The 27,971-nt window shown below is 40.5% G+C and overlaps 4 protein-coding genes and 1 non-coding gene across 11 annotated transcripts in view; 4 read left to right on the forward strand and 1 right to left on the reverse strand.

Annotated features, from left to right (window-relative positions):
* sgsm1a (small G protein signaling modulator 1a) overlaps window positions 1–16,809 on the forward strand; it is a 38,431-nt gene extending 21,622 nt beyond the window's left edge. For 2 of the 5 annotated variants that reach the window (XM_085294327.1, XM_085294325.1), the window contains 20 exons: window positions 52–197; window positions 3,293–3,430; window positions 3,771–3,895; window positions 4,757–4,824; window positions 4,908–5,071; window positions 5,465–5,600; window positions 5,685–5,828; window positions 6,328–6,457; window positions 6,934–6,998; window positions 7,561–7,706; window positions 8,123–8,251; window positions 8,337–8,519; window positions 8,737–8,802; window positions 8,964–10,088; window positions 10,182–10,306; window positions 12,035–12,117; window positions 12,257–12,366; window positions 12,477–12,573; window positions 12,912–13,079; window positions 15,269–16,809. In XM_085294327.1, coding sequence (XP_085150453.1) covers window positions 52–197; window positions 3,293–3,430; window positions 3,771–3,895; window positions 4,757–4,824; window positions 4,908–5,071; window positions 5,465–5,600; window positions 5,685–5,828; window positions 6,328–6,457; window positions 6,934–6,998; window positions 7,561–7,706; window positions 8,123–8,251; window positions 8,337–8,519; window positions 8,737–8,802; window positions 8,964–10,088; window positions 10,182–10,306; window positions 12,035–12,117; window positions 12,257–12,366; window positions 12,477–12,573; window positions 12,912–13,079; window positions 15,269–15,357 — 3,437 coding nt within the window. In that variant the 3' untranslated portion in view covers window positions 15,358–16,809. The remainder of the gene's footprint in view (window positions 1–51; window positions 198–3,292; window positions 3,431–3,770; window positions 3,896–4,756; window positions 4,825–4,907; window positions 5,072–5,464; window positions 5,601–5,684; window positions 5,829–6,327; window positions 6,458–6,933; window positions 6,999–7,560; window positions 7,707–8,122; window positions 8,252–8,336; window positions 8,520–8,736; window positions 8,803–8,963; window positions 10,089–10,181; window positions 10,307–12,034; window positions 12,118–12,256; window positions 12,367–12,476; window positions 12,574–12,911; window positions 13,080–15,268) is intronic. The other 3 variants (XM_085294328.1, XM_085294329.1, XM_085294330.1) reach the window with 3 other exon arrangements.
* An 889-nt stretch (window positions 16,810–17,698) lies between these two features.
* Window positions 17,699–17,771, reverse strand: trnak-uuu (transfer RNA lysine (anticodon UUU)). The gene has a single exon. It is a non-coding gene; the product is annotated as a tRNA-Lys (tRNA).
* A 68-nt stretch (window positions 17,772–17,839) lies between these two features.
* Window positions 17,840–20,960, forward strand: gatc (glutamyl-tRNA amidotransferase subunit C). 3 transcript variants are annotated; one of them, XM_085294331.1, is made up of 5 exons: window positions 17,863–18,344; window positions 19,709–19,759; window positions 20,234–20,403; window positions 20,519–20,622; window positions 20,786–20,960. In XM_085294331.1, exons 1-5 carry the CDS (start codon window positions 18,153–18,155, stop codon window positions 20,845–20,847), a joined length of 579 nt encoding a protein of 192 aa, XP_085150457.1. In that variant the 5' UTR covers window positions 17,863–18,152; the 3' UTR covers window positions 20,848–20,960. The 3 variants fall into 3 exon arrangements, with proteins under 3 accessions (XP_085150459.1, XP_085150457.1, XP_085150460.1); XM_085294334.1 differs by lacking the exon at window positions 17,863–18,344 and adding an exon at window positions 18,405–18,940 and having other exon boundaries at window positions 19,693–19,759; XM_085294333.1 differs by lacking the exon at window positions 19,709–19,759 and having other exon boundaries at window positions 17,840–18,344.
* Window positions 20,961–22,185: 1,225 nt separating this feature from the next.
* Window positions 22,186–23,170, forward strand: LOC146562524 (polyubiquitin-like). The gene is made up of 2 exons (XM_085294335.1): window positions 22,186–22,334; window positions 22,428–23,170. The coding sequence occupies exon 2, from the start codon at window positions 22,438–22,440 to the stop codon at window positions 22,900–22,902; it is 465 nt and encodes a 154-aa protein (XP_085150461.1). The 5' UTR covers window positions 22,186–22,334; window positions 22,428–22,437; the 3' UTR covers window positions 22,903–23,170.
* Window positions 23,171–26,546: 3,376 nt separating this feature from the next.
* Window positions 26,547–27,531, forward strand: LOC146562525 (polyubiquitin-like). Its single transcript, XM_085294336.1, has 2 exons — window positions 26,547–26,693; window positions 26,787–27,531. Exon 2 carries the CDS (start codon window positions 26,797–26,799, stop codon window positions 27,259–27,261), a length of 465 nt encoding a protein of 154 aa, XP_085150462.1. The 5' UTR covers window positions 26,547–26,693; window positions 26,787–26,796; the 3' UTR covers window positions 27,262–27,531.
* Window positions 27,532–27,971: the final 440 nt, after the last annotated feature.

The following is a 27,971-nucleotide window of genomic DNA, read 5'->3' on the forward strand; positions in this document are numbered from 1 at the left end:
TTTAATGATTGATTTTCATAGAGATTGTTGCTTAACAAAACTGTTCAACAGTTGGACCTTGTGCATTGGAATACACAAAGATGAAGACAGCTGACCACTTCTGGACAGACCCGTCTGCTGACGAGTTAGTACAACGACATCGTATCCACGGTGGCCTCTGCAGGCAGGATTCTCCTACTAAGAGGCCCGCGCTGTGTGTAAGTGTTATTTGTTGTTTGTCATTTGTTGAGTCTCTGTGGACTATGATGTTTACAGATGACATTGTGATCCATGGTGAGAGTAGGGTTCAGGTGGAAGAGAGCTTGGAAAGGTGGAGGTATGCTCTGGAGAGAAGAACAATGAATGTCAGTAGAGGCGTGTGTGAGTGAGACAGTGAAGGTGGATGAGTTTAAATATCCAGGGACAACCATCCAAAGCAACTGACAATGGACCAGACAGGTGAAGAAGACAGTGGACAGAGGTGGAGTGGATGGAGACGAGTATCAGGAGTGATTTGTGACAAAAGTATGGTTTTCAGACGATAGCACTGACAAAGTCAGGGGGCTGAGCTGTAGGTGGTAGAGCTGAAGATGTTGAGATCCATCCTGGTCATGAGGACATCAGAGGGGTGTGCAGATTGAGCAGCTTAAAGACAAAGTTGAGAGCAAGGCTGAGATGGTGTTTACATGTGCAGAGGAGGAATGGTGGACAAACAGAAGTTGAATATCAAGCTTCCAGGCAGGAGGAAAACAGAAGATTTATGGATGGAGTGAAGGAGGACATATAGAGGGATCATCTGACAGAGGAGGATGTTAGGGATAGGGGGAGATGGAGGCAGGTGAGCTGCTGTGGTGCCCCCTAAAGAAACCAGACAAAATATTGTCAGGGAGTTAGGCTGTTTATTGCGATGACTCAGATCAGTGAAATTCATAAATTTATTTGATTTTGGGAATAGTGGGTTTAAATGATCTCTATAATCAGTATTATGGATTATCTGTATGGCCTTTTTTTTGCAGTATTGATAAGTATAGCTCCAGACCTCTGCACAGTAATTCAAACATGCTAAAACCAGTGGAGAGTAGAGAACATGGAGTGGTTTGTGGTCCAGTTCACTCAGTACTGAAATGCTTCTTGAGCCTTTGTTATGTATATGTCATGTATGAGATTTCCAGGTGTTTTTATCCTCTATTGTCAATCCAAGGAATGTATTTTCATGAACTCTTTCCATTTCCACTCCATCTATAAGCGTCTGCACTTGTGTATTTCTTTTACAGCTCCCAAAGAACATAAATGTAAGTTTTACTTAGATTTCATGATCATTTGTTCCTGTCAAACTACATTTTCTGCTGCAAATTTCTAAAGTAAACATATCCAAAACAATAAAAGCTGTATTTTTCAGCAGATGTGAAAGCAGAGTTAGTTTCAGGCTTCTTTTGTTTTTTCTCTGCACATGTATAGTGTCCATTTATGCTGAGATATGAGCTGATATTAGCTTCGGCAGACTATCAGTTCCGTCCCCTTCTGAGATGCTGTTTATCTGTCTGGAGGCCTCGCTAAGATTGCTGCAATGAGTGGAGCTCAGTGTGTCCCAGGAGAAAGAACAGAGTGTATTGCAGACAATCACATTTATTTAGTTGCCAAGTTAAGAGCGAACCAGGTCAACTTGGCCTGTCCTGTACGCCGCAGTGCTTACGGATGCGTTTGTGTGCTCCAAGTAGGGCTGGGCCATATTATACCGTTCACGGTAATACCGGTATAATGTTAGGCAACGATAGGAAAATGAAATATCGCGATAGAATGGGAGTAAAACGCGCATGCGCAGTGCCTTTGTTTTCATACGCACATGGCCGATTGTTGAGTGAAACAGATGAACCAGAATTGGTTTGTAAAAATGGTGCAACTTCAGTGATGTGGAACTGGTTTGGTGTTTGTCCGTCAGATACACAACAAAGCACATTTTTTTGCAGAACATGCAAGCGGCCGTTGTTATTGTCATATTTGTCGGACTAAGATGCTCTTAAATCTGGGAGTAATCTGGGTCCTAAACTCCGTATTCTTCCTGTCAAACAACACTGCAGCATCACTTAGAGTTAAAAACTGTCTAAATTCTTTCATCTTTAATAAAACGATCAGCATTGCTGCTTTACGAGGTGTAACTATAAAGTTTAACTTCCAGGCATCCATGAAAACAAAAGTTATTACATTTAACGGAGTTAGAAGTTAGCAGGAAGCTAGCGGAAGTTAGCTCGCTAGTTTCGCTAGTTACCTAAGCATGATATTGCATGTTCTGACGAGAGATTTCTGAAAAAAATCAAACGTGCAGCTCTGCTATCACTTCCAACATAAATGAAGACAGGAAACTAAACAGCATTGACGTTTGTAGGGTTACTGAAGTTGGGCTAGCTGGTATATAATGATGTGCTACGTGATCGCTAGCGACACAGCTATGTTAGCATAACATAAACAGTGAAGCTGGAGGACGAACACTAACACTTTTCCACTTATAAAAGTTAACGTTAAGGTTCCTCATGGTTAGAGACAAATGCAATCGCATGGCAGGATGCTGTAAAAGGACCAATCTTCAGTCAGGAGAACAACTGAGATAATCCGTCCACAATACGAGGTTAGTCATTAATATACTGCAACAACATGGGAATAGAGCAGCTGCCAGAGAATTCAACATTAATGAATCAATGGTACAGAAGTGGAGGAAGCAAGAAGAATGAGTTTAATAAAGTTTGATTTATCTGACTGCTTTGTTTCGCTTAATGTGCCTTATAATCCCGTGCACCTTATGGTCCGAAAAATGCGTACTGCACACTGCAGTTTAATGTTGCAAAGCACCTCTTTTTAACTTCAGTGGATATTATACATGGTTATGCTCAGGATATGTCAGCCCATTTCTACTGGAAATGCCTTTTGGTTAAACTTTCAGCAAGGAATTTGCATTTGCACTGTTACATTTTTATAAAGCTTTAATGTACATAAAAACCAGCTTCTTGTTTAAGTGAAAATAAATGGAAGGTTGTCTTTTTGCGCTAGTAATGTTGTGGAGTTGTATTTTGTCTCGCATCAATTATATCGTCGGTTATATCGTTATCGCAAATTTTCAAATATATATCGTGATAAATATTTTTGGCCATATCGCCCTGCTCTAGCTCCAAGCAAAATCAGACTGGTTTTTGACATCGGGAACGACTGAAACTGCATTGGTGCACATGAATGAATAAATGTAAGTCATGAGTTTTTGATCTGATTTTATATATTTTGTGTGTGTGTGTGTGTGTGTGTGTGTGTGTGTGTGTGTGTCTAGATCCAGAAGCGCCACTCCAGCAGCAGCATGGATGAGCGCCCCTCCCCCTCACCATCAGCTCGTGAATATGTGGAGTCGCTGCATCAGAACAACAGGGCGACACTACTGTTTGGCAAGAACAACGTGCTCGTACAACCGGTAACCGTCTCTGTTCACTTCAGCATTTATATAGCTGTGAGATAGTCTTTAAAACCTGACGTATATCCTGTTACATTGACGTCCTGGATAAAAGCTGCTCTACATATTATGTTGTCATCAAAGCGCTCTAGCAGATTTTTTTCTCACATCACTGTGATATAATGTGAATGCACACATCTTCCCTTCCTTCTTTTTTTTTGTCTTTTTCACACAAAACTAATAAATGCTTTGCTTTTATGTGTTATCAGGGTAAACTGTGGATAAAATTTGCATTATTTATTACATTTATTTATTATTACCTACAAACATAACCTCAGTTGAATCCCTGTGGCTCTTTCAGAGGGACGATATGGAGGCTATTCCAGGTTACCTGTCTCTGCACCAGACTGCTGAACTCATGACACTAAAGTGGACGCCCAATCAGCTCATGAACGGCTCTGTGGGAGACTTGGAGTATGAACGCAGGTGCAAATTTACCTATCTGTAAAAATCATTATGTAAAATGTTGGAAATACTTTTATAATACCAACTTCTATAGTAACACATGCTTTAATATGTCATTATAATTATTTTAACTATAGTAACTATTATAAAAAAGCAATACTTTTGTATAGGTGTAGTTAAATAATTATAGATCTGTTTATAAAAACATATATATTAAAATAACATGAATCTGTGTATTAGACAGGCATATTTATTTATAGCATATATCTGTATTAGATTGTGAACAGATATATAAGATGAGCTGGGTAGGAATTAATACTCCTTTTCAAACAGGAAATGTTCAACATTTGGTTTGGTTTCTTTTCTCGTGTGAAGAGGATAACTTTCAATGACTTCATGTTTATTTGTTCTTCATGTGTATTAAAACTTGTTACTTATATATTTAAAAAAAAGATTTGATTGATTGATCTTAGCATGTAAATTGCCTCCACACAGACGTGTAAGCAGCACATTATTTCTTCTCCGCTGCGTTGTTTGTCTAACACTTGGCTGTTACTGAATAATGCAGTGTGTTTGTGCGCTGCTCAAGGGCTCACTGAATAAATGGTGCTGATCTGACGAGGCTGATATTCACACACCGGCATCCAGCAGATGGTTTATTGACTGAGACACTGTAAAAGACACCTGTCGAACTCGTAAATCATGTCATACCTGTGAGGTGTTTTCTCTCTCCAAATGAATTGATTGTTCCAACTACTTTTTTCTGGCAGCTGTAAAATAATGGATTTACATAAATATTTACAATGGGTTTGTGTGTCGCTGTTATCTAGTATTGTGGTTAGACTAGTCTGGGTCACAGCATTTTGTCTCCATATTTTTCAGCGTTTACTGGGACTATGCCATGACAATCCCTCTAGAGGAGATAGTTTATTTGCATTGTCATCAGCAAGGTGGGTGAAATTGTATCACTACTGTAACTCTGGGTTTGCAGGTTATTACTGTTGATCTGTTACATCTGCTGTTTACCTTGTAGTGGACAGTGGGGGGACGGCAGTGCTGGTCAGTCAAGACGGGATCCAAAGACCTCCACTTCGCTTCCCTAAAGGAGGTCATTTGCTCCAGTTCCTCTCCTGCCTTGAGAATGGCCTCCTTCCCCACGGCCAGCTTGATCCTCCACTCTGGTTGCAGAGGGGAAAGGTCAGCACGGAGGGCTCTCCCACAGCACGCATCATTTATTCTAGTGTTCTTCCACACAAAAGAGCTAGGGTGTGCTTCAGTCTCCTCTGATCAATAAATCAATAAAGAAAAGACATCTGGATGTGAAAGAAATGGATGCACAGCCTCTTTAAAGCATTGTGTGGAGAGATACTGGTGAAGGAGTGTGGATTAGTGTCTGCTTAGACCTTGAATGGCTTTGTTAATGTTTCTTTAACTGAACTGAAGAAAGAGAACCACCCACGCATGTTCAGCCACTATTAATAGGCTTAATCATACAGACACTAAACAGGTTCATCTTCACAGGGGTGGCTTTTCTGGGCTTTAGCGGTTCAGCATATTTGTCATTGCCATTAGTTATTTTTCTTGTTGCAGGGAAAGGTGTTTCCTAAGCTACGAAAGAGGGTTCCTCAGGGATCTGGATCCTCAGACTCGGTCTCCGATAAGGAGGAGGACGAGGCCACGGACTATGTCTTCCGAATCCTCTTTCCAAACAGTCAGTCAGAGTTTGGTGAGTCATCAGACATAAGCAGGGCCCAGGGGCTTCTCCCTGCCTTTGCATTTTGATAAAAATGTTGCCGATTGTTTGTTACAGTGACTGTAACTCATCCTCCCCGTCTGACTTCATCCCTGTCCTTCCAACCGATTGGAAAGTGCCCTACCAAAGCAGGGCCCCTGGTCGTACCCAGGCAGTCCTGCAGCTGTCCTGAAGAATCCCCCTCACTCACAGGAAGCAGCTGTAACACTGTCACACTTTGGCTCGTCTGTCAATCTGTCAGCTTTGCCTTGCTTTAATTCCTTGCGTCTAATATCCTCCTGCCCTGTCCTGTGCCTCAGGAAATGTTTATTGGTGTGCCGTGTCAATAAAGCCACAATGCTTCACACCTCTTTTACTGCACCACGACACAATAGCCTTTAATCAGGCGAACAGTGGACAACTAATCAAACATGGCAACCGAATTGAGAAAGGCGCTTGCTTAATTGAACTTCCTCCCTATATTAATGTAATCAAACACGATGGCTTCATTCCTCACGATTATCATAGTATCGTAAATGCTTCTGTTTGTGCGCCTTTTCTTTGCTCTTACAGGAATCGAGCATAAGCAGGTCACTAGTGATCAGCATAATTGTGTTTCAGCAAAAATATTGCAAAGTGCAAATATAACTGTTCTCGAAAGCCTCAGCAGTATGCTGCTCTAAAGGGATTATGATGGCACGTGTTTGTGTGCATGCTGCAGTGACTCCTCCAGATCTGATGGATCCGGGAGCTAAGATGTGGCATCCCACTCTCAGGAAGTCCTCGTGTTCCTCCTGCTCTCAGGGGAGCTTCTCTGAAGCGGCGACACCCAAGGGGTGCAACCATGAGAGGTGAGAGATAAAACACGCCCCAAGATAGACAGAGCTGTGTTACGACCGGGGAACTGTGAAGCTCCTGAAGGCTGCTGCGATTCACCTGACGCACCTGACAACCTCTGCAATACAGAGGAAACCGGGGATGGAAGCAAGATACAAGAACCCAGCAATTACCCAGAAGACAATTGTGTGACATTTACCTCAGTGAAATGAGAACGCGTTGGGAGAATTGGTGATAAGCTGTGCAGATAAAATGGTAGAGAGCTGTGGAAAGAAGACAGGCTGCTGGCTAATTTGTTCTATATGGCAGCATAACAGTTTATCATTTTATAAAAGGTCAGCCCCGACACAGTAATGAACTCTACATTAGATAGAGGATTATCATATATTCGAGAGAATATGAATTACCTGCACTTAATAATTGGTCTAATGATAGTGTATAGCTGTCTGTGTTTTCTCTGCATACTAATGTGGGTTGTGTCTTTCTGCAGGACTCCTCTGAAGCTGCTATGTGACAACATGAAGTATCAGATCATCTCCAGGGCATTTTATGGCTGTATGTAAATGCTTAATGCTGCAGTCACACTAGGGAAAAAGATGGTTGCATGACGATGTTGACTTCAATTTTTTCACATCTTTTGTGGGCGAATTTTGTGTTCGGTATGTCTATACATTACACAACAGGTTTGGATCTTACAATTCTGAATTTCATGTCGCTTTTTTGCATCGCACTCGGTGCGTAACGACCTTCACTCATAAATCAGCAGAAATCACAAATTCATATGAGAAAACTACTCACTGAATCAGTCTACGATTGTTAGGACACAGCTTGCCTCCTACGCGGTGACCTGTGCAATCACTTTGCAATTAAAAGCTGCAAGCTCAACCTCTGGGCATCGCCGCAAGTCTTTGCAGCCGGTCACTAACAGCAAAGAAACGAAATGCGTTCACTGGTCAACCACTGATTGTTCCTCATCACAGCGAGGTTGCCGTCCTATTTTTACTCTACTGTGACTGAGCCGTAGTGTATACCCTGAAAAATCCCTTCACATTCAATTTGAAAACATATTTTATGGCGTGCTTTAGCTTCTTCAATAACAAACTGCATTGTCAACCAGGGCTGGCATACTGCCGTCACCTTTCTACAGTGCGTACGCACCTCTCAGCTCTCGTAAATCACACCATTGTGGCGCCCGACGTGCCCTGTGCCGCCTCCGGAGGCCTCACCGCAGACGTGTGGCAGACTTTCCTCAAAGACTGCACAGTAAGCACCTCTGACATCCCCTTACTGCAACACAAACTTAATATTACCTTTTTTCTGTTCACACACACAAGCAGCATCCCCCATCACTCAGTCAGTCTTCATATTAATATCAATCCTCTCCTAAAAAGTGGTTCACACTATTAGTCTCTCGACAGTGTGCATGACAGGCGACTAATGGCTCTATAAATCTCAAACTTATTTTTAACATTGTTATATTTGCTGGAGTCAAAGAGAGTCTGAATTAAAAATAAAAGAATAGTTTATTAGCCAAGCACTGCAAACTGGATTGTTCTTAATAAACCAGTTGACACTGAAGTAACTATTTCAGCACCAGCAGCCTGTGACCTGTGTTGTTTTGAAGCAGTGATGAACTATTTACATATGCAGTTAATCAACTGCCTGTCTTGTTTCTTTAGGCCTACAAGGAGCAGGAGCTGCTGCGCCTGGTGTACTTTGGTGGTGTGGAGCCATCACTGAGGAAAGAGGTGTGGCCTTTCCTGCTGGGTCATTACCAGTTTGGTATGTCAGAGGCTGAGAGAAAGGAGGTTTGTAGTTTCTATGCTTATGGTTTTGAACCAGAAGCCTTTTCCACCTAAACACTGATCCTTCATCCTTTACTTTTTCATGCAGGTGGATGATCAGGTCAGAGTGTGCTACCAGCAGACCATGGGGGAGTGGCTCAGCTGTGAGGAGATTGTCCGCCAGCGAGAGAAGGAGCAGCACGCTGCGGCTTTGGCGAAGTGCTCCTCAGGTGCAAGCATGGACAGTTACAGTCAGAAGATTAAGCATCACGATTCAACTGTGAGCAATGAGGTAAAACAGCAACGCGTACACATGCAGACTCAAAGGAAAAACACAGTAACCTTCGGTGTAGACCAGTGTATGTTGTGACCAAAACTAGTAATTCATCCAGGTACAATGACAGAGAAGATGGAGAATTAAACATTAATGCCAATTTTACACTTTGGAGCTTGAATTGTGCTTTTTTTATACTCTTTTCCCACACATGCCTTTTATTCTCCGATCACAGTCCTCCCAGAGCTCAGACAGGCAGAGTTTGGCTCGCCTGCAGAGTGATTCCAGCAGCAGCACACAGGTATCACAAACTCAGCAATATTTGGATGTCAAATTAGTCTTTTGGTCTTTTAAAGATGGTGAAGATAATGTTGCATTTCTATCATCCATTTCTGTCGCTCTGTCCGTTTGATCTCAGCATTTTGAACCAAAACTCCTCACTGCTACCTTCTCTCCTGCTAGTTCTTTACATCCTCCCAACCCTTCCCCTGGAGTAGCCTGCTTCCCTTTGGCTTGTTCTTTCAGGTGTTTGAGTCTGTAGAGGAGGTGGACCAGATTGAGATGGAGCCCAAGAATGGAGAAACCAAACAGGTGCCTAAGCTGCCCAACGGAGCTCTGCAGAACGGGACGAGCTCTCCTGACTCTGGACATCCTTCCTCTCGCAACTTCTCCATCACCTCTGGCCTGTCGGACGGCTCCTTCAGCACAGAGGACAGCGCTGCACAAGATACAACCCCGAGACCTGCAGCTGTCCCTCAGGCATCACAGAGCTCTGTCAAGCCTGCAGGAGGAGAGAGCGAAGGTCAGTCATTGGAAAAGGACGGCCAGGTGCAAGGTGAAGTGAAGGACAAAAGGGTGGAGAAAGAGAAAGCCTCCGATGTGACCAAAACTTCAAAACATGCTGCAGAAACAGGTGATAAAATAGACACGAAAAAGACGAGTTTAAAGCCTGAAATGAAAGATAATATCGAGGAGTCACAAGCTGTTAAAGCAGCGGGGACAAAGCTTGAAGATAAAAGCCTCGATAGGAACATTAAAGGTAACCAATCTTTAGAGACACTAGAAGCGGCAAAAGCATTGAAACCCGAAGAAGCGAATGTGGAAAAGATGGAGGAAGTGGACGAATCAAAGACGAGTAAAGAGGTTTTAGTGACAGGAGGGAAAGAGAAAATATTCAAAGGTCCCGGGGCTCCTGAAGTGGAAAATCTCACTCTCTCAGCAGACACCAGAGTGGTGAAAGCAAGAGAAGCCTACAGTGCCACTCAGAAAGATGAGCCTCACATCATGACTGAGTCAGATGAGTCTCCCTCAGCCATAGAAATGGAGGAGATCCCCAAAGCCAAAGTTTCCATGGTGCCTTGGAGCAGGAAAGGACATTGTGAAACCTCGTCTTCCTCTGAGAACTCGCCCCCTCACGTAGAGCTCAGGCAGAAGGAGGAACAAAGAAAGCTCAGTCCAGAGGGCACAGAGTCCAACCTGTCGGAGCCGGAGATGGAGAGCCTTTACCCTCCCTTTGACTCTCTGGCTGCATCTGAAAACACAAAGAACCAAGTGACCTCTCAAGTGTCAACTGGGAGTCCTTTCTCTGTATGACAATATGATATGAAATTAATTTACATTAAATAAACTCAAATGACCGTAACTATGTTTTAAACATAAGTATCATTTCATCTATTTCAGCAAGAACTTTTGGACCTGTATACACTGAATCTGCACCGCATTGAAAAGGACGTCCAGCGCTGTGATAGAAACTACTGGTACTTTACTCCTGCCAACCTGGAGAAACTACGCAACATCATGTGCAGGTAAAACACCGAGAGCAACACTCAAGGGTAATAAAAGGAAAATGGAAAGGAAACGTGAGTTTCTCGTCATTATTGGCTGTTAAGATTTGACAAAATCTTGAAAAAAGTGATGTCATTCGTTAAGCATTTTACTCCTGAAGAGAGCTCTTGCGGTGAAAAAGATATAGAAGAAGAATGGAGGATTTGTCTCTGTTTAGGCTTAAATAAACTACATAAATGCTCTATAAACGTCATATATATAACTGTGATCATATTTAAACACCGTGAAAAGATGAACACCAATAAGACAAAGCAGTGGGCAGTTCTTTTTTTCAAGAGCTGAATGACTCACTCAGATTCAATTGAGAGCTTCCTTTGTCAATTTTCCGACACAATAACGCTACGAAGCCAGGAATACAAATGATCACAACACTAAGATGTAACCCAAGGAAAGAAAATCCAACAGTGCAGCAGAAATGACTTTGATCTGAAATGTTTTTATAGCCAGTTGAGCTAACAGGCTACACATTCTTTCTCTCTCCAGTTGCATTTTCTAGTTTTTATGTCTGCTTCTATTGTACATGCCTAACTTTTTTTTTCTTTCTTGTAACTAGTTGAAAATAAGAAAACACACAAAAAAGACGTTTTCTTAAACAGCAGATTACGTCTTTATTTTCTTTATGCCTTCACTCACGATGAGCCACTCATCTACACCTTTCTAAGCCCTTCTTATACTATATATATATATATATATATATATATATATATATATATATATATATATATATATATATATATATATATATATATATATATATATATATATATATATATATATATATATATATATATATACAGTTTTAGCAGCCCTAATTACAAAGAATAACACGTTTTGGAGAAAGAACATACAGTACTGTGCGAAAGTCTTGAGTCACACATCATTTCTTTATATTTTGCTCCAAAGAAGCCAGAACTTTTTTTTGAGCAACAGTTAAATATTTTTGTGTTTTGGGGGGTTTTTTCTATGTTTTTTTTTTTATTTTTTCTTTACTCGTTAAGATCCTTAACACTAACCTAATATCAATCAATACATGCAGAGGAGGTCAGGAGAGAGGTAGAACAATGAGTGTCTACAGCCTTCTGTAAAACAAGGTAGAAGGGCTTTTCATAGTTGGGCCAGTGGTGCTGGAATTATGAAATTATGAAAAACTGATGGAATCATGAACACAGAAAAGTACCATCAGTTTGTAATTCACCAAAAAAATACCAACTGGAAAGTATTTGATTTGCAGTGGCTTCATTTTTCATCATGACAGTGATCCGAAGCATACTGAATATGAGCATACTGAAAACAGAATAAAAGGCAGCAAACATCCAAAGAAAGGCTTGAATGTCTTCTAAGAAGCCTGGAGAACTATTCCTGAAAACTACTTTAAAAATTACAACACAGGTTGCCTAAGAGAGTTCAGGCTATGCTGAAGAATAATGCTGTCCAGCGAGCTTGTAAGAACTGTGCAAACCCTGTTTTTATTCCATATGCTGTATTTCCACATTTCAATAAATCTCCGCCTTTTCCCCAATTTCCGAGAAAAATATATGATCAAGTCTTTTGCAGAGTAGTTGTCCTAAAAACGGTGATTATTATATGTTACAACTTGAGTGTGGAAACAGCTGTTGACATTAGTGCAGCTCAGAGAGAAAAGCAGCCAAGTGGAGTCAAGTTCACTTCTCTTGGTTGTATATTCACAGCTATATCTGGAGGCACCTTGACATCGGTTACGTGCAGGGAATGTGCGACCTGCTGGCTCCACTTCTAGTCATTCTGGATGATGGTGAGTCAACACACTGAGTCATTATTTATTTTCCCTCCTCTTTGACACTTGGTGTATTTTTACAGTATTTGATGTAACAGCAGAGAAGAGTTTGCCCACTCGATTTTTTCACTCCCGCTTCCTCTCTCTGTCCTGTCAGAGGCCATGGCTTTCAGCTGTTTCACTGAACTCATGAAGAGAATGAATCAAAACTTTCCACACGGAGGAGCTATGGACACTCACTTTGCAAACATGCGCTCACTAATCCAGGTCACACAGCATCTACAAACCCCCATTTCTTCTTCACGTTTTTCTCACACAATTGCTGTCTTAATTTTATTTATAATTATTTAATTTACTTTGACCGTCTCTCGGTATAGATCCTGGATTGTGAGCTGTTTGAGCTAATGCACCAGAATGGAGACTACACCCACTTCTATTTCTGCTACCGCTGGTTTCTCCTAGACTTCAAGCGAGGTAAAGTGACAGCATAGCCTGACACAGTTTGCACCAATTAGAGAAGATTCCTCTCTTTAAGCCTTGCTTGTGGATAAAATACCAAACAATCTGCCAGCTTGTTAGCAGCAGATTCAGCTGGAGGAGATTTTGCATGAATGATCGTTAAATGTTCTGGATTTACGATTCACAGTACTTTAGAATGAGGGTTTGCCCTAGTTTAGCCGTACTTTCTATTATCGTATTTGCTGTATCTGTATCGTCTCCTCTATCCACTGAAAGCTCCACGAACTCACCTCCCACCCAAACCTCCGAACGCCGCTGCAGTTCAGCTTTTGTTTGGGCGCTTTGTCTTGCAGAGCTGGTCTATGATGACGTGTTTGCAGTCTGGGAAACCATCTGGGCAGCAAAGCATGTCTCTTCCAGTCACTTTGTCCTCTTCATTGCACTGGCGCTGGTGGAGGTGTACAGGGACATCATCCTGGAGAATAACATGGACTTCACTGACATCATTAAGTTCTTCAACGGTAAAGCCTTGAAGCTGAAGTTCACATATACATTACTGTGCAAGACTATTTGGCACAATAAAACAAGAACAAGTTTCAAAACCAACATTAATCTAGTAACTATCTGGTTTAATGAGGTTTTATATTAACATTATGCTACTCTGATTACATTACTCTGTTTTGCCTTGTTCTAATACTGCAGATAGATTTTTTTTTTTTTTTTATCCTCCAGACAGTGAAACTTCCATTTCTGTCAGTGTAAAGACATTAAATTAAACATTTAATCCCTGAGATGTCTTAATATATGAAAAAGAACTCCAATTTCAACATTTAGTGTTTCTACATGATAAATGTGTAAAATTACAGAAAAGCCTCCAGTAGCTTATTTCCCAGCCTGTCCTATAATTATGAAATATAAAGTTTTTATTGTCATCAGCCCGTCGGGCACGCAGTCATTGCAGTCTGGACATCCAACTCTCTGAACTCAATAACTCGAAGCATCGTAGGATTTTCAAATTGGTACCATAGCCATACCTTGCATTTCATGAAAATCAAGGAGTAGAAAATTTATGCCTTCCTTCACATTTTCCAGAACCGTCCAGTCGACCAAATTTAAGTCTTTGCTGGGCCAATTCTGGCCCTCTAGCCTTAAAAGTGTGCGTGTTAGTCCCCATAGGGAAATAGTTCCTCTGCATTTAACCCATTCACCCAGTGAAGCAGTGGGCAGCTGCCAGTGCAGCGCCCGGGGAGCAGTGTGTAGGGACGGTACCTTGCTCAGGGGTACCTCAGGGTAGCCGTTCAGTGGAGTCGAACCCCCGACCTTCCGATCATGGGGCTACCACTCTACCTACTGAGCTATCCCTGCCCCTTATGTTTGATATTTTACTTATTAAAGTTAATCTATTTGTTATTGTATTACTATTCAGCCTGTATACTACAGCAGATTAATTTTAGCTCTGTATCTTAAAGACACTGAAGAAGCAGCTACAATATAGAGATCACCATTTTAACAGTCTGACTCATACAATAGATTAGATGTTGTAATATTGCAGCCTCTCCCATCCAGTTTTCAAAAACCTGTTTGTCTCATGCTCATGTTTTAACAGGAGAGAGACTCAACCTTTTCACCCCTCCAGGTCCCTGTATCAGGACCAGGCAGTATTTGAAACCACGCATCATTTTTCGAGGGTTGCCAAGCGTGATATTCAGTGAATGAGCCTCAGATTGCTGCTTTGACTAAAATAGCTGTAGCATGTTTTTGCTCCATTTCTGTGGAGCAGGACATTCAGGCAGGCGATGAACTTACACTCAGCCCAAAATCCCAGTGACAGCAGCTGATTCCAGTGCCAGCACACATCAACTGATGCCACAGCTGATATCTCCTTTTACACATTCAAATGGCAAATCAAATATATGCACTGTTATTGAGATTGTTGCACACTGCCTACAGTTACTGTTGCAGCCCTCCTCTACCTGAGATTGTCTTTTACATATTATGTTTGACTTAATCAGTGCTTTGTCCTTGATGCCTGCTCTGTTCTGTGCCTGCTGGGCTTTCACTGCCCTCAGACTGTCCATGTACATTCATGCAAGGGCAGTAAGTCCCACAACAGAGCAACACTGCTCAATATAAACTTCTGCAGCTAAAACAGTGAATCTTGAGACTGGATTGCTCCCTCTTGAGGTTTAAAACATTATTTACTGACAGTAAATAATTTACAACTCCTACTCTGGCTCACTAAAGATTCATATTGTATTTCAAAACGCTCCCACAGATTTGTCTTATCCACAGAGAGCAAGGCTGGCATCGTGCCCTCGTAGTTTTGTAGGTGTTGCTGACATATTTTCAGGTGAAAATTTAATTTAAAAAAAAAATATATAGCCAGGGTTAAGGAGGAGTGAGGCTCATTTTCAGGTACAAATCGCTTTAGACTGAATTATGAGCAGCTGAATACAATTATGTAAATGAGTCAGAGATATTATTTGCTTGCCAGCATGAACTTACAATGTCATGTCCACAAAAACTTTTAATTAGAGCATGAAATGCAGAGTGTGTTATGGATGACTGCGAGTGTAAAGTCTGTGTAAACAGTTTTCTGAGCATGTTTTCAAAAAGTTACAACATCACGGATACGGACAGTTACAGAGACGATCTGTGCAATCTTGCACGGGTAAAAATGTTCAAGCTGTTGCTTGTTTGTGCCTTTCAGAAATGGCGGAGCGTCACAACATCAAGCAGATTTTGACCCTGGCCAGAGATCTTGTGTGCAAGGTGCAGATGCTGATAGAGAACAAGTGATTGTGCTGTTTGTCTTCTTTTCCTTCCGAGCAAAGTGTGACCGGCTGTAGCAGCACAAGAGAAGAACGCACGCTCTCACACATACATGAAGCCTTTACAATCATTTTGCTGCTATGAGCCTTACTGACTATATCCTTATATGTTATTCGATGTTGTTTGTGTTGTCAGCAGGTGTGTGAGAATATTACGCTTAACATTTGTCAGTACGTTGAAGTGAAAACAAATGTAAAGCTGTTTAATTTCCAAATATTTCTTTTTTTTCTCAGAAATCCCTCAAGTGTCAACTTTAGTCCGAGTGCACTTAATATTTTCAGATAAAGATGGTTTTAGCTGCACACTTCAAACCAAAAAGCAGAACTGAATTCAACCAGAGACTATATTTATGGGAAAAATACATTGTGATAATAGTTTATATTGATTATTTTTCGTCTACAAGATAGAGCTATTAAAGAGATACAGTTATCCTCTTATTCTAACGAAGGAAAGAATGTCTGCAGACTTTTAATATGCTTTACACCCTAAAGCAAAAGTAATTTTTACAGACTGATTCAGGACACTGGCTTGGAGCCCAAAATGTAACCCAGTCCAGTTACGTTTCACACACAGTGTTCAGGATAATTCAGCTTTTAACACCACGTTATTGGTTTAGCCAACGGTGTTTCCAGTGTTCTTGAACTGCCTCGTCTGCCAAATAGTATGTCTTTATTTGTTATGTGTGTTAACTGTGGTGTACCGGGAGAAGAAAACGTGTTTGAATTATTGGAAATAAATTATCTTGTAAAATCATAATCTGACATTTATGTTACCAATTGATGTCTTAGCGGAGATTCGTGTAAAGAAACAAGCTTGGATTGATTAACTTCTTTTTTTTTTTCATTATCCAGTGAACCAAGTGTGAACTTTTAAATTGTGATTACTCATCTTGATTTTTTTTTCCTTGTGTTGTCCTGTATTGTCCGGTGCCTGTTTTAAATGTTAATTTTAGCTGAAAAGCGGAGATCATATGATTATTCAGTGTGAGGATGGTTTAAGCAGAGAGCTGAGAATGAAAGTTACCGTATGGCAGATTTTTAAAAGTGCATTTTTTTGTTTTTTGGCAGATTCGACAGACGTATACTCATCATTTAAAGCCTAAAACTTTCAAGTGTTGTTTCAAGGGTGTGGTGGGATGAGCTGCATTTAATCTTGGTGTTTCTTTGTGAATGCTAAATGCTGTCAGAAAGCCTGTTTTAATTTATTGTAACATTTATGCCAAAGTATTTATTTATTCATTCATCCATTTCTTTCTTTCGGATGCTGCTTTGTTTGTAAATCGGATATTTTTATTTTGTGGCCAGTTCTAAATGTGTATTGTAAAACAATCAAATTCTATACTTAGGTCATATATACAATATATTAAATGGTATATGTTCTAATAATAAAAAATAAAATGGAATCATTATTTTTCCATAATTGTAATGTGCATTTTACTAAATATAATCAAAGTGAAGGGGGCTGATTAGGCAGAAATACCAACAGGGCTCTGTTCATTAGTAAGAAAACAAAAATCAAGATTCAGGAAGTCATGTGAAAAAGAAATTACCCCTTAAATTGTTTTATGTATCAGGACTTAATAAAATAAAAACTAAATGCACCCAGAAGACTTCTGGAGGTTTCTTCAACTCCTCCAAACAAGTGATAGATGTTCAGTCCTTTTGTTACATTGCACAGTTGCATTGAATTTGCTGGGACGATGACTCTTGGTGAAGACAACAACTTTCTCACTATAGAATGACTGACTTCAAACTGCTTTATAACCCTTCCCAGACTGATTTAACTGATTTCCCAGATCAACATTTGCTGCTTGGTATTATGTTAACACACTTAAATGCTCCAAACTGCCAAAGCTTCTTCTTTTACAGAGGTGCTCACACTTTCCGATTTGCATTTGATTGGCTAATAATGAATCAGTGTGTAATATGTCATCTTGTGACTTAGATAACTTTAGAACTTATTAAGGATTCAATTAAGTTTTCATTACTCCCTGATACTAAAACCCTTAAAAATGAAAGAAAGTGTACTTTCACTTCACATGAAAGTTTTTACAAATGAAAGAGCTCTTTTTTTTCCTGAGGGTGTGACATTTGTGGTGGTGACTAAATTGTGACTTATTTTGTCAAGAGACTCTATACAGATTTTAAAGTCAAGAATTACACCTTAGTGGAAATCAGCTTCATTGCATTCATTTTTTAAAGCGAGCTTCTCAGCGCGTTTGCTCCCTTACAGGATAAAGAACGCCGCTATTATGCCAGCAGGGTCGTTATGTATTTTGAGTACTTTGAAAACTGGAAACAAAAACTGACGCCCGAACAGGGACTTGAACCCTGGACCCTCAGATTAAAAGTCTGATGCTCTACCGACTGAGCTATCCGGGCGCTCGATGCGAAGACACACGGCTGTCGCAAGCTAACTCAAAATTATACTGAGGTCTAATACGTTTTCGTATTTTAAAATTGTTATAATTTAAGCCTTGCATCTATTAAGCTGTGTTATACGTGTAACAGGCTTAAAACCCTCATTCCTTATAAACTAAAGAAAATAAGTGTGGCGGTGCCAACAAGGAAGTACGTTCAGATTTCAAACTCTCGCTTCCTCTCGTTTTTCCTGCTAGCTACAGCAGGTCCTTGGCTAGCTATAGCATGTGAAGCTAGGTTATCCTGGAGCTTACCTTCCTAGTGAAAGTAGACTAGAAGTGAAATGCTTAATTTTTCTACTACATCTTAGACATAGCTGACTGGCAGCTAGATGTGTTGAAAATGTCCGTGTTTAGCCTCGCTGCTTCGCGTACATTCCGTGGCGTGTCGGTAAAAATCCCTCGGATGTTATTTAGCCTGCTACCCAATGATGGATACTCAATAACAATCCTAAACAGCAAGAGAATCAGCTGGCCGCAGAGCCACAGCGCAAATACAACGCGTCTGCTCAGCTCTGAACCACTTAACCAGAAGGTACAGTACATGTGTCACAAGTAAAAGTCCTGATTAAGTGCAACGCATTAGCATTAAAACGTGGCTGAAGTGAAGTGTTAGAGAAGGGCTCTGGGTTAGCCCCTCTAATTGAGACATGCCGATTAAAACTTAAGCGTGGTTTTTGACGATATATCTGATAATTTCAACATTTATGTGCGAAGTCTGCAGGAAAGCTACCGCTGTTTGGTGGCGCAGTCAATATGAGAGGTCAGAGGTCACAAAGTTTGAAAGTTGCACAGTATTTTAAGCTCTTTAGATCCAGAGATCTTTTCTTTGCGATGTGATTTTAATTTCTCCTAGCTATTTGGGATTAGTTGGACCTGATAACTATAAACTAAAATTCCTGTTGGACCAGAAAGTTGTTAGTTACAGTTTGTTTGTATTTTATCCCCTCACATGGGGATAATGAGCATATTTTGTAGTATAACACAATAAAGTCCACATTGCTTGACAAAGTATAAAACACCACTAATCAAAATGAACTGTCTTCTTCTTTCTGCTGCTCCCTTTTTGGCAGTTTATCTCCCTCCATCTCACCTTATCCTTCGCATCCTCCTCTATCACACCAAACCTCTGTATGTTCTCTTTCGGTGTATATGTGAACCTTCTCTGTAGTCTTACCCTTTGTGTCCTGTGTCCAGTTTATCCACTATCTCTTCTCTGTACATGTCCAAACCATCTCAGAATTGCATCTCTGACTTGGTCTCCAAACTGCTCAACCTCAGCTGTTCTCATTTCTAATCCTGCCCATCCTGGTCCAAACATAATCTTAACATCATCTACTCTGCTACCTCCAGCTTGAGCTCCTGACTTTTTGTCAGTGCCAACGTCTACAAACCATACATCACAGCAGCTTCCCTTTCACTCTTGCTGCTGTCCTGTCACAAATTACCCCTGACACTCGTCTCCACCCACTTCACCCGGCCTGCACTCTCTTCTTCACCTGCCACTTGTGCACTGTCCGTTGTTTTGGTTGACCCCAGGTGTTTAAACACATCTGCCTTCACTACCTCTGCTTCTTGCAGCTTCACTGGTACACCTGTCTCCCTCTCATTTACACACAGAAAATTCTAAATGTAGTGTCTTCATATGAGGAGGGTCACAGGGTCTGCCTTGCCTTTTCATACTAAAAGTAACTAATAACTAGAGATGTCAACATAAATATTAAAAATGTAACATTTACCCCTGAAAGTGGGGGTATAAAGTACAGTTATCTCAGAAACTACTTTACTACAGAATTTGAGTAAATATACTTAGTTTTTGCTACCCTCACTATATCCAATATAGCAGCATCTTCTATTGAACAGTGGCTCAATCTTGTTACCAGGTTGTCTCTTCTACAGATACCAAAGGTGGCAACATGGGAACCAGTACCAGAGGAACAGCTTCCTCCGGTAATCCCCTTAACACAGCACAGCACAGCATAGTACAGTCATGACTGAATGTCTGGAAATCCACAGTAGATGTTAGATATTTAGCTGACAGATTTCAGTCATTCATCTTTAGGCCATTACTGGCCATTGAACACCTTCCTAATGTCAGTTTAGTTGATAGTGGGCAGATCCCACAATTTTTTTTTTTCAGTGAGTTATTTGTTGCCATGAGGCTTTAGGGTTTTGTATGACATCAAAACAATGTCATACAAAATTAGCTTGGATATGATAAAGCTGTGTAGCAGTGACAGACAGCTAAACTCTTCAAAGAGGAAAATAACTTGATGAAAAAAATTTGGTCATTATAAAGTTGGCTGAGAATAAATGATTGAGGACTTTATTCAATGATTATGTAGAGTACTGGGCATAGTTTAGTGATGGTTGAAGTAAGCTGTCACCCATACATTTCTAAGCAATACACCATTTATCTAACAGCCTGCCCATATTCCTGCTGACCTGGTGGACAAACTGGAGCGACTGGCTTTGGTGGATTTTCGCACCAAACAGGGACTGGCCTGTTTGGAAAAAGCCATACGGTTTGCAGACCAGCTTTATGTCGTTGACACAACAGGGGTTGAACCGATGGATTCAGTTTTGGAGGACAGGTATGGCTGGGGTTGATGTCAGGTATGCACCTGTCAATAAATTAATGGCTGTGTTCACTTGCACGTATTAGCTTCAATGCTGATTAAAGATTGGGTTTTATCCCTGCACAATCAGGGTTTTGTACCTGAGGGAGGATGCTGTGATGGAGGGTGACTGTGCTGAAAAACTGCTTCAGCTCTCAAAAAGCACAGTTGAAGAATATTTTGTGGCACCACCAGGTAATAAAAACCCAAATTTCTTGTGGTTCTGTCAATTAGTGTTGATTTAAAAATGGTATGACTGGATTAATGAGTAGAGAAATTAATAAAATTACCCAATATGTTATGTTATTCATTGTGTACCTGCAGGGGTCTTTAACTATTGCTTGTTTTCTTACCACAGGAAATATTCCTCTACCTAAGGGGGAGGAGAGGACTGCCATGCTGAAAAACTCAGAGTTTTGATGTGTATGAAGTTGAGGCCAGCTTGCCTTCATAGCTACAGTCATAAACACGGTGTGATGTGTGTGTTTTCACATTTTTTTCTGCAACAGGAAAATAAAAAAACTTGTACAAGTTGTGTTTCTCACTTTCATTTGCCGCCCATGTTTTGTTTAGTTTCAGTATCGTTTTATGGAAATAGTGAGTGGACGGTTTATTTAGCCTCTATGAGGACACTGAGGTCAAAGGTAGTACATTATTTTGATCTGCAGTGAATAAAATGAACTGTGCTTAAGTACAGTTTGAGATTCTTGTAGTTGAATATTTTTGTTTTGTGTGTAATTAATTCTTAATTCCAGTACATTTACTGGGAAGTTCTAAATACTTTACATATTAAGATTTGCATGTATTCAAACTTTTTTGTAACTGTTTAGAAACTGTTGTGTGTTTCTTCTCCCTGTGATTAAAGCTGTCATGATTTTTATTCTAGGTCATTAGTGTTAAATATAATTTGGCTCATGGGCCACATAAAGCCCAGTTTCCTCTCATCTGGGCCACACCAGTGAACCTAATGTATAATAACCTGTATGCAAAGCCATTCAGTGGACCAAACTGAACCACCTGCTGGGTGGTCCTGACCCTTTGGCCACATGTTTGATACCCCTGCTTTTGAAAGAGCAATATACATACTCTCACTGGCCATTTAATTAGGTATGCCTTTTCAACTACTCATTGAGGCAATCATCCAGCAAAACTGCATTAACTATAAATTTCTGCGGCGTGTTTCCAAAACCTTGAGTCTGTGCTACAAAGAACTACAAAGGCAGCTCTGAAGCCAAAAGGGGTACAACCAGGAACTAACAAGGGGTACCCAATAAATCGGAGAGTGAGTGTATATAACAGTCACATGAGACATTTTAATGCGTCAAGTACTTTGATTCTCATCTAGAACAGGAGTTTGCCTCCAGGTGTTTTACTTTATTTAAAGTATTTCTTCTATCACACCTGATTTATGATTTACACGATGATCTCTATCTATTGTAACAATATTAATCAGTGCATAATGGCTTATTTTCCTTTCTGTTTTGATTCCATACAATCCACACTCCCAAAAAAGTACAGGTAGCTAAAAAGAGAGCAGCTTTTCCCTGTGATTTGTATCAGTGGATGTTTTCCAGCGGTGTTTCCCCTACCTGGCTGATAAACCTGTTAGGTTATACGTTCATAAACGCGTCACGGGGTGTGTTGATCAATACACCTGTAATGCTGTAAGCCATTAGTCAGCACTGGAGAATAGAAACCGAAACTTATAACAGTTTATAAAGCCTGTTAGATGGAAAACGAATCTTAAGTGAGTGGGCGGACGCTGATCAGCTGAGCGGGAGAGTATATAAAGAGCTGAGCTGAAACTTTCCGCTCAGCTGTTGTGTGAGCATCATTGTTTACCTGAGCACGACTGAAGACTTCAAGTTTCCGGAGAAGTTTGTTTTGCCTCAATAAGCCATCGCAAGGTAGGAAACTGAGCAAGCCTGTGAGAAATAACTGAAAAGTCTTTTATTTCCTGAGCGTTTGTATTATAAGGAACTATTTTTGTATTCTTTCAGACTAGCCAACATGGATATAACTATCACTATGGTGGGTGGGTCCCACACCGTGAGGGTGAACCCACAGGACACGGTTGGCTCTCTGAAAATAAAAATCCAGAGCATGCTGGGAGTCGACCCCCAGAGGCAGAGGCTGGTTTTCATAAACGGCCAGAAGACCACTCTCAACGACGACTCCAAACCCATCAGCTGCTACGGCTTACAGCACGGCTCCCAGGTGTCCCTGCTGGTCACCGAGCCTCCTCCGACCCAGGTGTTCCTCAGAAATGAAAAGGGACAAACGAGCACCTACGACATCAGGCTCGACGAGACTGTGAGCAACTTCAAGAACAGAGTCGAGAAAAGAGAGGGGGTGCCAGCGAGCCAGCAGAGGCTCATTCACCAAGGCCGGGAGATGCAGGGTGGCAAACTGGAGGACTACAACGTCAGAAACCACAGCACCATCGAGTTGACTTTACGTCTGAGAGGAGGCTGAGGACAATTTAACATGATTCATACACCAGGAAGCCCATGCATGTTATTTAATTTTAATGATATCGACCAATCTTGTATATATTTTTTTAATTTATTAGTGCTTTTATTTTGAAGAAAAAAAACATTCCTCCAGATTGCACCGTCTGTGTTCATTAACCATTCTGTGTTAAAGTTTGTGTTTAAGTCACACAAACCACTGTGTTATGGATTCTGTCATGACAAATTCATGTTAACTGCACTAAATACAAACAATAAAGTTTCTAACGGAAGTTTATGTGTCTTAACATTTCCTGTGTCTGTGTCAGCTGGGGAAGGGGGGAGGGGGGGCCGTATGTCGTATAGATCACAAGACAAACGGGTCCCATTAAAAGTAGTTCTAAAATCACAGTTTCAGTGTTTATAAGAGACTCTCAGTCATATAAATTTCCAAGTCGAGTATTCCAAGTGTTACAACAGCAGGATGTAATGGTTCCAGTCCACTGTTTAAGTGTTAATCACAATAGTTTCTGTATGTGAAAATCATTGATCAGATTAAGCAGATTTACAATAAACATAACAGTCTCTTGTATTATCTCAGTTATCTGGCTTTTATTACAGTTAGATACATTTATATACGAGATGTTTCCTGAAGATTTACCTTCATATTTAATTTTACAAACTTGGAGGATTTCAAAAAATGTGAGCAAAACTATTCTCTTCTTACTTTCTGAAAAATCACCATAAACTGAATATGTTAGAGTATTTGGTGTTTAGTCACTGGTAGGCTACAGAGTGTGAAAAAGAGAAATATATTCAGTAGCCACATTATTAGGTACACAGCTCAACGGTGTATTATTGCTAGTAACTAATGAACCAAACACACGGCAGCAATTAGATTGAATTAAACTGCATATCTACATTTAAAACTTGTAGATCTGGTCAAAGCGACCTGCTGAAGTTCAAAGTGAGCATCAGAATGTGGAAGAAAAGTGATTTTAAACATGGTATGTTTGTTGGTGCCATATAGGCTTTTCTGAATCAGAATCAGAAAGGGTTTTATTGCCAAATGTTGAGCAGGTTTACAACATTAGGAAATTGCTGCGGTACTTAGTGCAAACATACTGTCATATAACGCTTAAATAGACATAAAAATAAGAATTAAAAGTGCTAAGTAGATAGATATATACATGAGTGCAGGTGGTGATCAGTGCCAAACATGGAATGATGCAGTGAACACAGTGTAGGGTCATGTGTTAGTGCTGGGAACAGTCATATGGTTATTGTTCATGAGTCCAACAGCAGAGGGGAAGAAACTGTTCTTATGGCGAGAGGTTCTGGTGCGAATGGACCAGAGCCTCCTGCCTGAGGGGAGCAGGTCAAACAGACTGTGTCCAGGGTGAGAAGGGTCAGCTGAGATCCGACCTGCACGCCCCAGTGTCCTGGAGGTGTACAGGTCCTGCAGAGATGGGAGTCTGCAGCCAATCACCTTCTCAGCAGAGCGCACAACACGCTGCAGTCTCTGTAGTCTCTGGCTATGCAAGTTTATTGGACATTAAACTAGTGTTCATCCTGTTAAATACAAAATATTATAATAACAATACTAATTTCACAAACTTAGAGCTTAGATTTTGGAAGACTAAGTCAGGGTCTAATGCAGGGGTGTCAAACTCAAATACACAGTGGGCCAAAATTCAAAACTGAAAAAAAGTCGTGGGCTAACGTTAATATTTACTGAAATATATTTATTCCTCCAGATATAAGAATGAATCTTTTCTTATGGACTCATTTACGTTTTGCTGAAAAACGGAATATGGAACAAGCAAAGCTTAATACCAAACAATATATATATTAGCTGTATAATACCAGTAGGCCAGCTCTAATAGTAATTTGGTATGGCTTCGCGGGCCAAATGTAATTAGGCTGCGGGCTAAATTTGGCCCACGGGCCAGAGTTTGACACCTATGGTCTAATGGAAGAGAGTCAGCAAACAGAACTTAAACCATTTAAGGAAAAACACGGAAAAATATTCTCTGATATAAACATTTAAAATTGACACATTTCCTTGCTGTCCTTTCTGAAAAATCATTTAGTCAGTGATAGACTACACATTGAAAGATCAAGAGAGATACAAACACTCAATGGGCTCCTATTCAGCTGTTCATTAACTCAAATATCTAAACAGCCAGTCACATAGCAGCAGGTCACTACATTTAAACATGATCAACATGCTTTGAGCTGATAAGAAGGAAACAGTGACTCAAACAACCCATCTTTATAACCAAGGTATGCAGAAGAACTATGAACACACAGCTCATCGAACCAGAAGGACTACAGCAGCAGAAGACCACACCGGGTCCAAGCCTGTCAGTAAAAAACAGGACACTGAGGCTATAGTTCACACGTTCACTAAAATTAGACAATATAAGACTGAGTCGCTATTTCTGCTGCAAAATTCAATACACTATAGGAATTTTACACATTTTAGTCCCTCACAGACTCTACTATATCATATATGTGATCTGACGTGTGTTCCTGCATTTATCACTGAAAGCAAAAATTTTTGAAACAATAAATTAATAACTCAAAATTAAATATTGTGGCTGATGCCCGTCTCCTTAATTCAAAGGATATATTTACTAATATCCAAGGCTCTTTATATTACACTGCTGCAGAAGTGTGGTTTAACACTGGAGTATTGTTAGCAGTATTAACATTTGCATTTATAAAAGAATTTAATACATTAAATTGGCAAGACTATCCAAATCCTGAGTAGGAAGACTTCAGCATGTTCAGAATGCAGCAGCCAGTCCTTACATACACATTACCCAGTACTGACATCACTATAACTTCCATTTCAGCACAGAATGACTGGAAGTGAATTCACCATGAAGAGTGCTGAGGGTGCTGACATTACTGTCGTCATTGGAACAAGCTTCCCGCTGACCTGAGGTCAGTTACAACTGTGTGCGTATTCAAAAGCAGACTCAGATCACGGCATCATAGGATGCCTATGATGTCTATGATATCTTTTATGTTAAGCACATTGACTTTATTGCTGTGACATTTGCCATATAAATAAAATTACCATTAACATTTAATTATGGAAAAATTCGATGCACCGCATTAACTAAGAACAGTTCTCTGTGCTAAGTTTCATTGAACATAGCGATAGCTCTCATAAACTCCAGTAACAATGAAGAAATCTTACAAATGTGCTGATTCTCGGTCAAGTTCTGTTGCTTGAACATTGCTGCCTCGGTGCACCTATACAGACAGAAGTTTTTTTCATTTTTAGTAATCTGCCAGTGATATAGTAATCTGCTGATAGTTAGCAATCCAGTGGTATACAGCAAAAAGGAAATGTTAATTTAAAAAATGCATATCTTTGTGTTCAAAATGAAATAAATTCATAATTTATTTCAATCTGAGAGATCTCAAAAATCGACATTTCCATATTTCTTAACCGAACACGCCCTTTGACGCACGACCGCTGCACGTGGCTTAATTTGTAAGTTGGTCGAATTGTGTTTTGTTTTGCTTTTAAGGAAGGATAGTCTCTGATCAAACCACCCCAAGCACCATAGCACTGCAGCGTGATGTTTGGAGACTAGAAACCGAAAGTTGTAACAGCAGAGATGGAAAACGAATCTTAAGTGAGTGGGCGGACGCTGATCAGCTGAGCGGGAGAGTATATAAAGAGCTGAGCTGAAGCTTTCCGCTCAGCTGTTGTGTGAGCATCATTGTTTACCTGAGCACGACTGAAGACTTCAAGTTTCCGGAGAAGTTTGTTTTGCCTCAATAAGCCATCGCAAGGTAGGAAACTGAGCAAGCCTGTGAGAAATAACTGAAAAGTCTTTTATTTCCTGAGCGTTTGTATTATAAGGAACTATTTTTGTATTCTTTCAGACTAGCCAACATGGATATAATTATCACTATGGTGGGTGGGTCCCACACCGTGAGGGTGAACCCACAGGACACGGTTGGCTCTCTGAAAATAAAAATCCAGAGCATGCTGGGAGTCGACCCCCAGAGGCAGAGGCTGGTTTTCATAAACGGCCAGAAGACCCCTCTCAACGACGACTCCAAACCCATCAGCTACTACGGCTTACAGCACGGCTCCCAGGTGTCCCTGCTGGTCACCGAGCCTCCTCCGACCCAGGTGTTCCTCAGAAATGAAAAGGGACAAACGAGCACCTACGACATCAGGCTCGACGAGACTGTGAGCAACTTCAAGAACAGAGTCGAGAAAAGAGAGGGGGTGCCAGCGAGCCAGCAGAGGCTCATTCACCAAGGCCGGGAGATGCAGGGTGGCAAACTGGAGGACTACAACGTCAGAAACCACAGCACCATCGAGTTGACTTTACGTCTGAGAGGAGGCTGAGGACAATTTAACATGATTCATACACCAGGAAGCCCATGCATGTTATTTAATTTTAATGATATCGACCAATCTTGTATATATTTTTTTTAATTTATTAGTGCTTTTATTTTGAAGAAAAAAAAACATTCCTCCAGATTGCACCGTCTGTGTTCATTAACCATTCTGTGTTAAAGTTTGTGTTTAAGTCACACAAACCACTGTGTTATGGATTCTGTCATGACAAATTCATGTTAACTGCACTAAATACAAACAATAAAGTTTCTAACGGAAGTTTATGTGTCTTAACATTTCCTGTGTCTGTGTCAGCTCCGGGGGGGCTGTAGCTATACCGTGAAGATCACAAGACAAACGGGTCCCATTAAAAGTAGTTCTAAAATCACAGTTTCAGTGTTTATAAGAGACTCTCACTCATATATATTTCCAAGTCGAGTATTCCAAGTGTTACAACAGCAGGATGTAATGGTTCCAGTCCACTGTTGAAGTGTTAATCACAATAGTAGTCAGATTAAGCTGTTTCCTGAAGATTTGTCTTAAAATTTAATTTAACAAGAAGTTACATACTAAAATATTTCCGTAAACTGAATATTTTAGAGTATTTGGACATTTGATATTTAGTAATCGGTAGGCCATAGAGAGAGAGAGAGAAAATATCTAATATTTAATTTCCAAGTCGAGTATTCCAAGTGTTACAACAGCAGGATGGTTCCAGT

This window comes from Mchenga conophoros, linkage group LG12 (genome assembly GCF_057382185.1).
Source record: "Mchenga conophoros isolate Kocher_MC1m ecotype Shallow Benthic linkage group LG12, M_conophoros_male_GT1.1, whole genome shotgun sequence".
NCBI classification, from domain to species: domain Eukaryota; kingdom Metazoa; phylum Chordata; class Actinopteri; order Cichliformes; family Cichlidae; genus Mchenga; species Mchenga conophoros.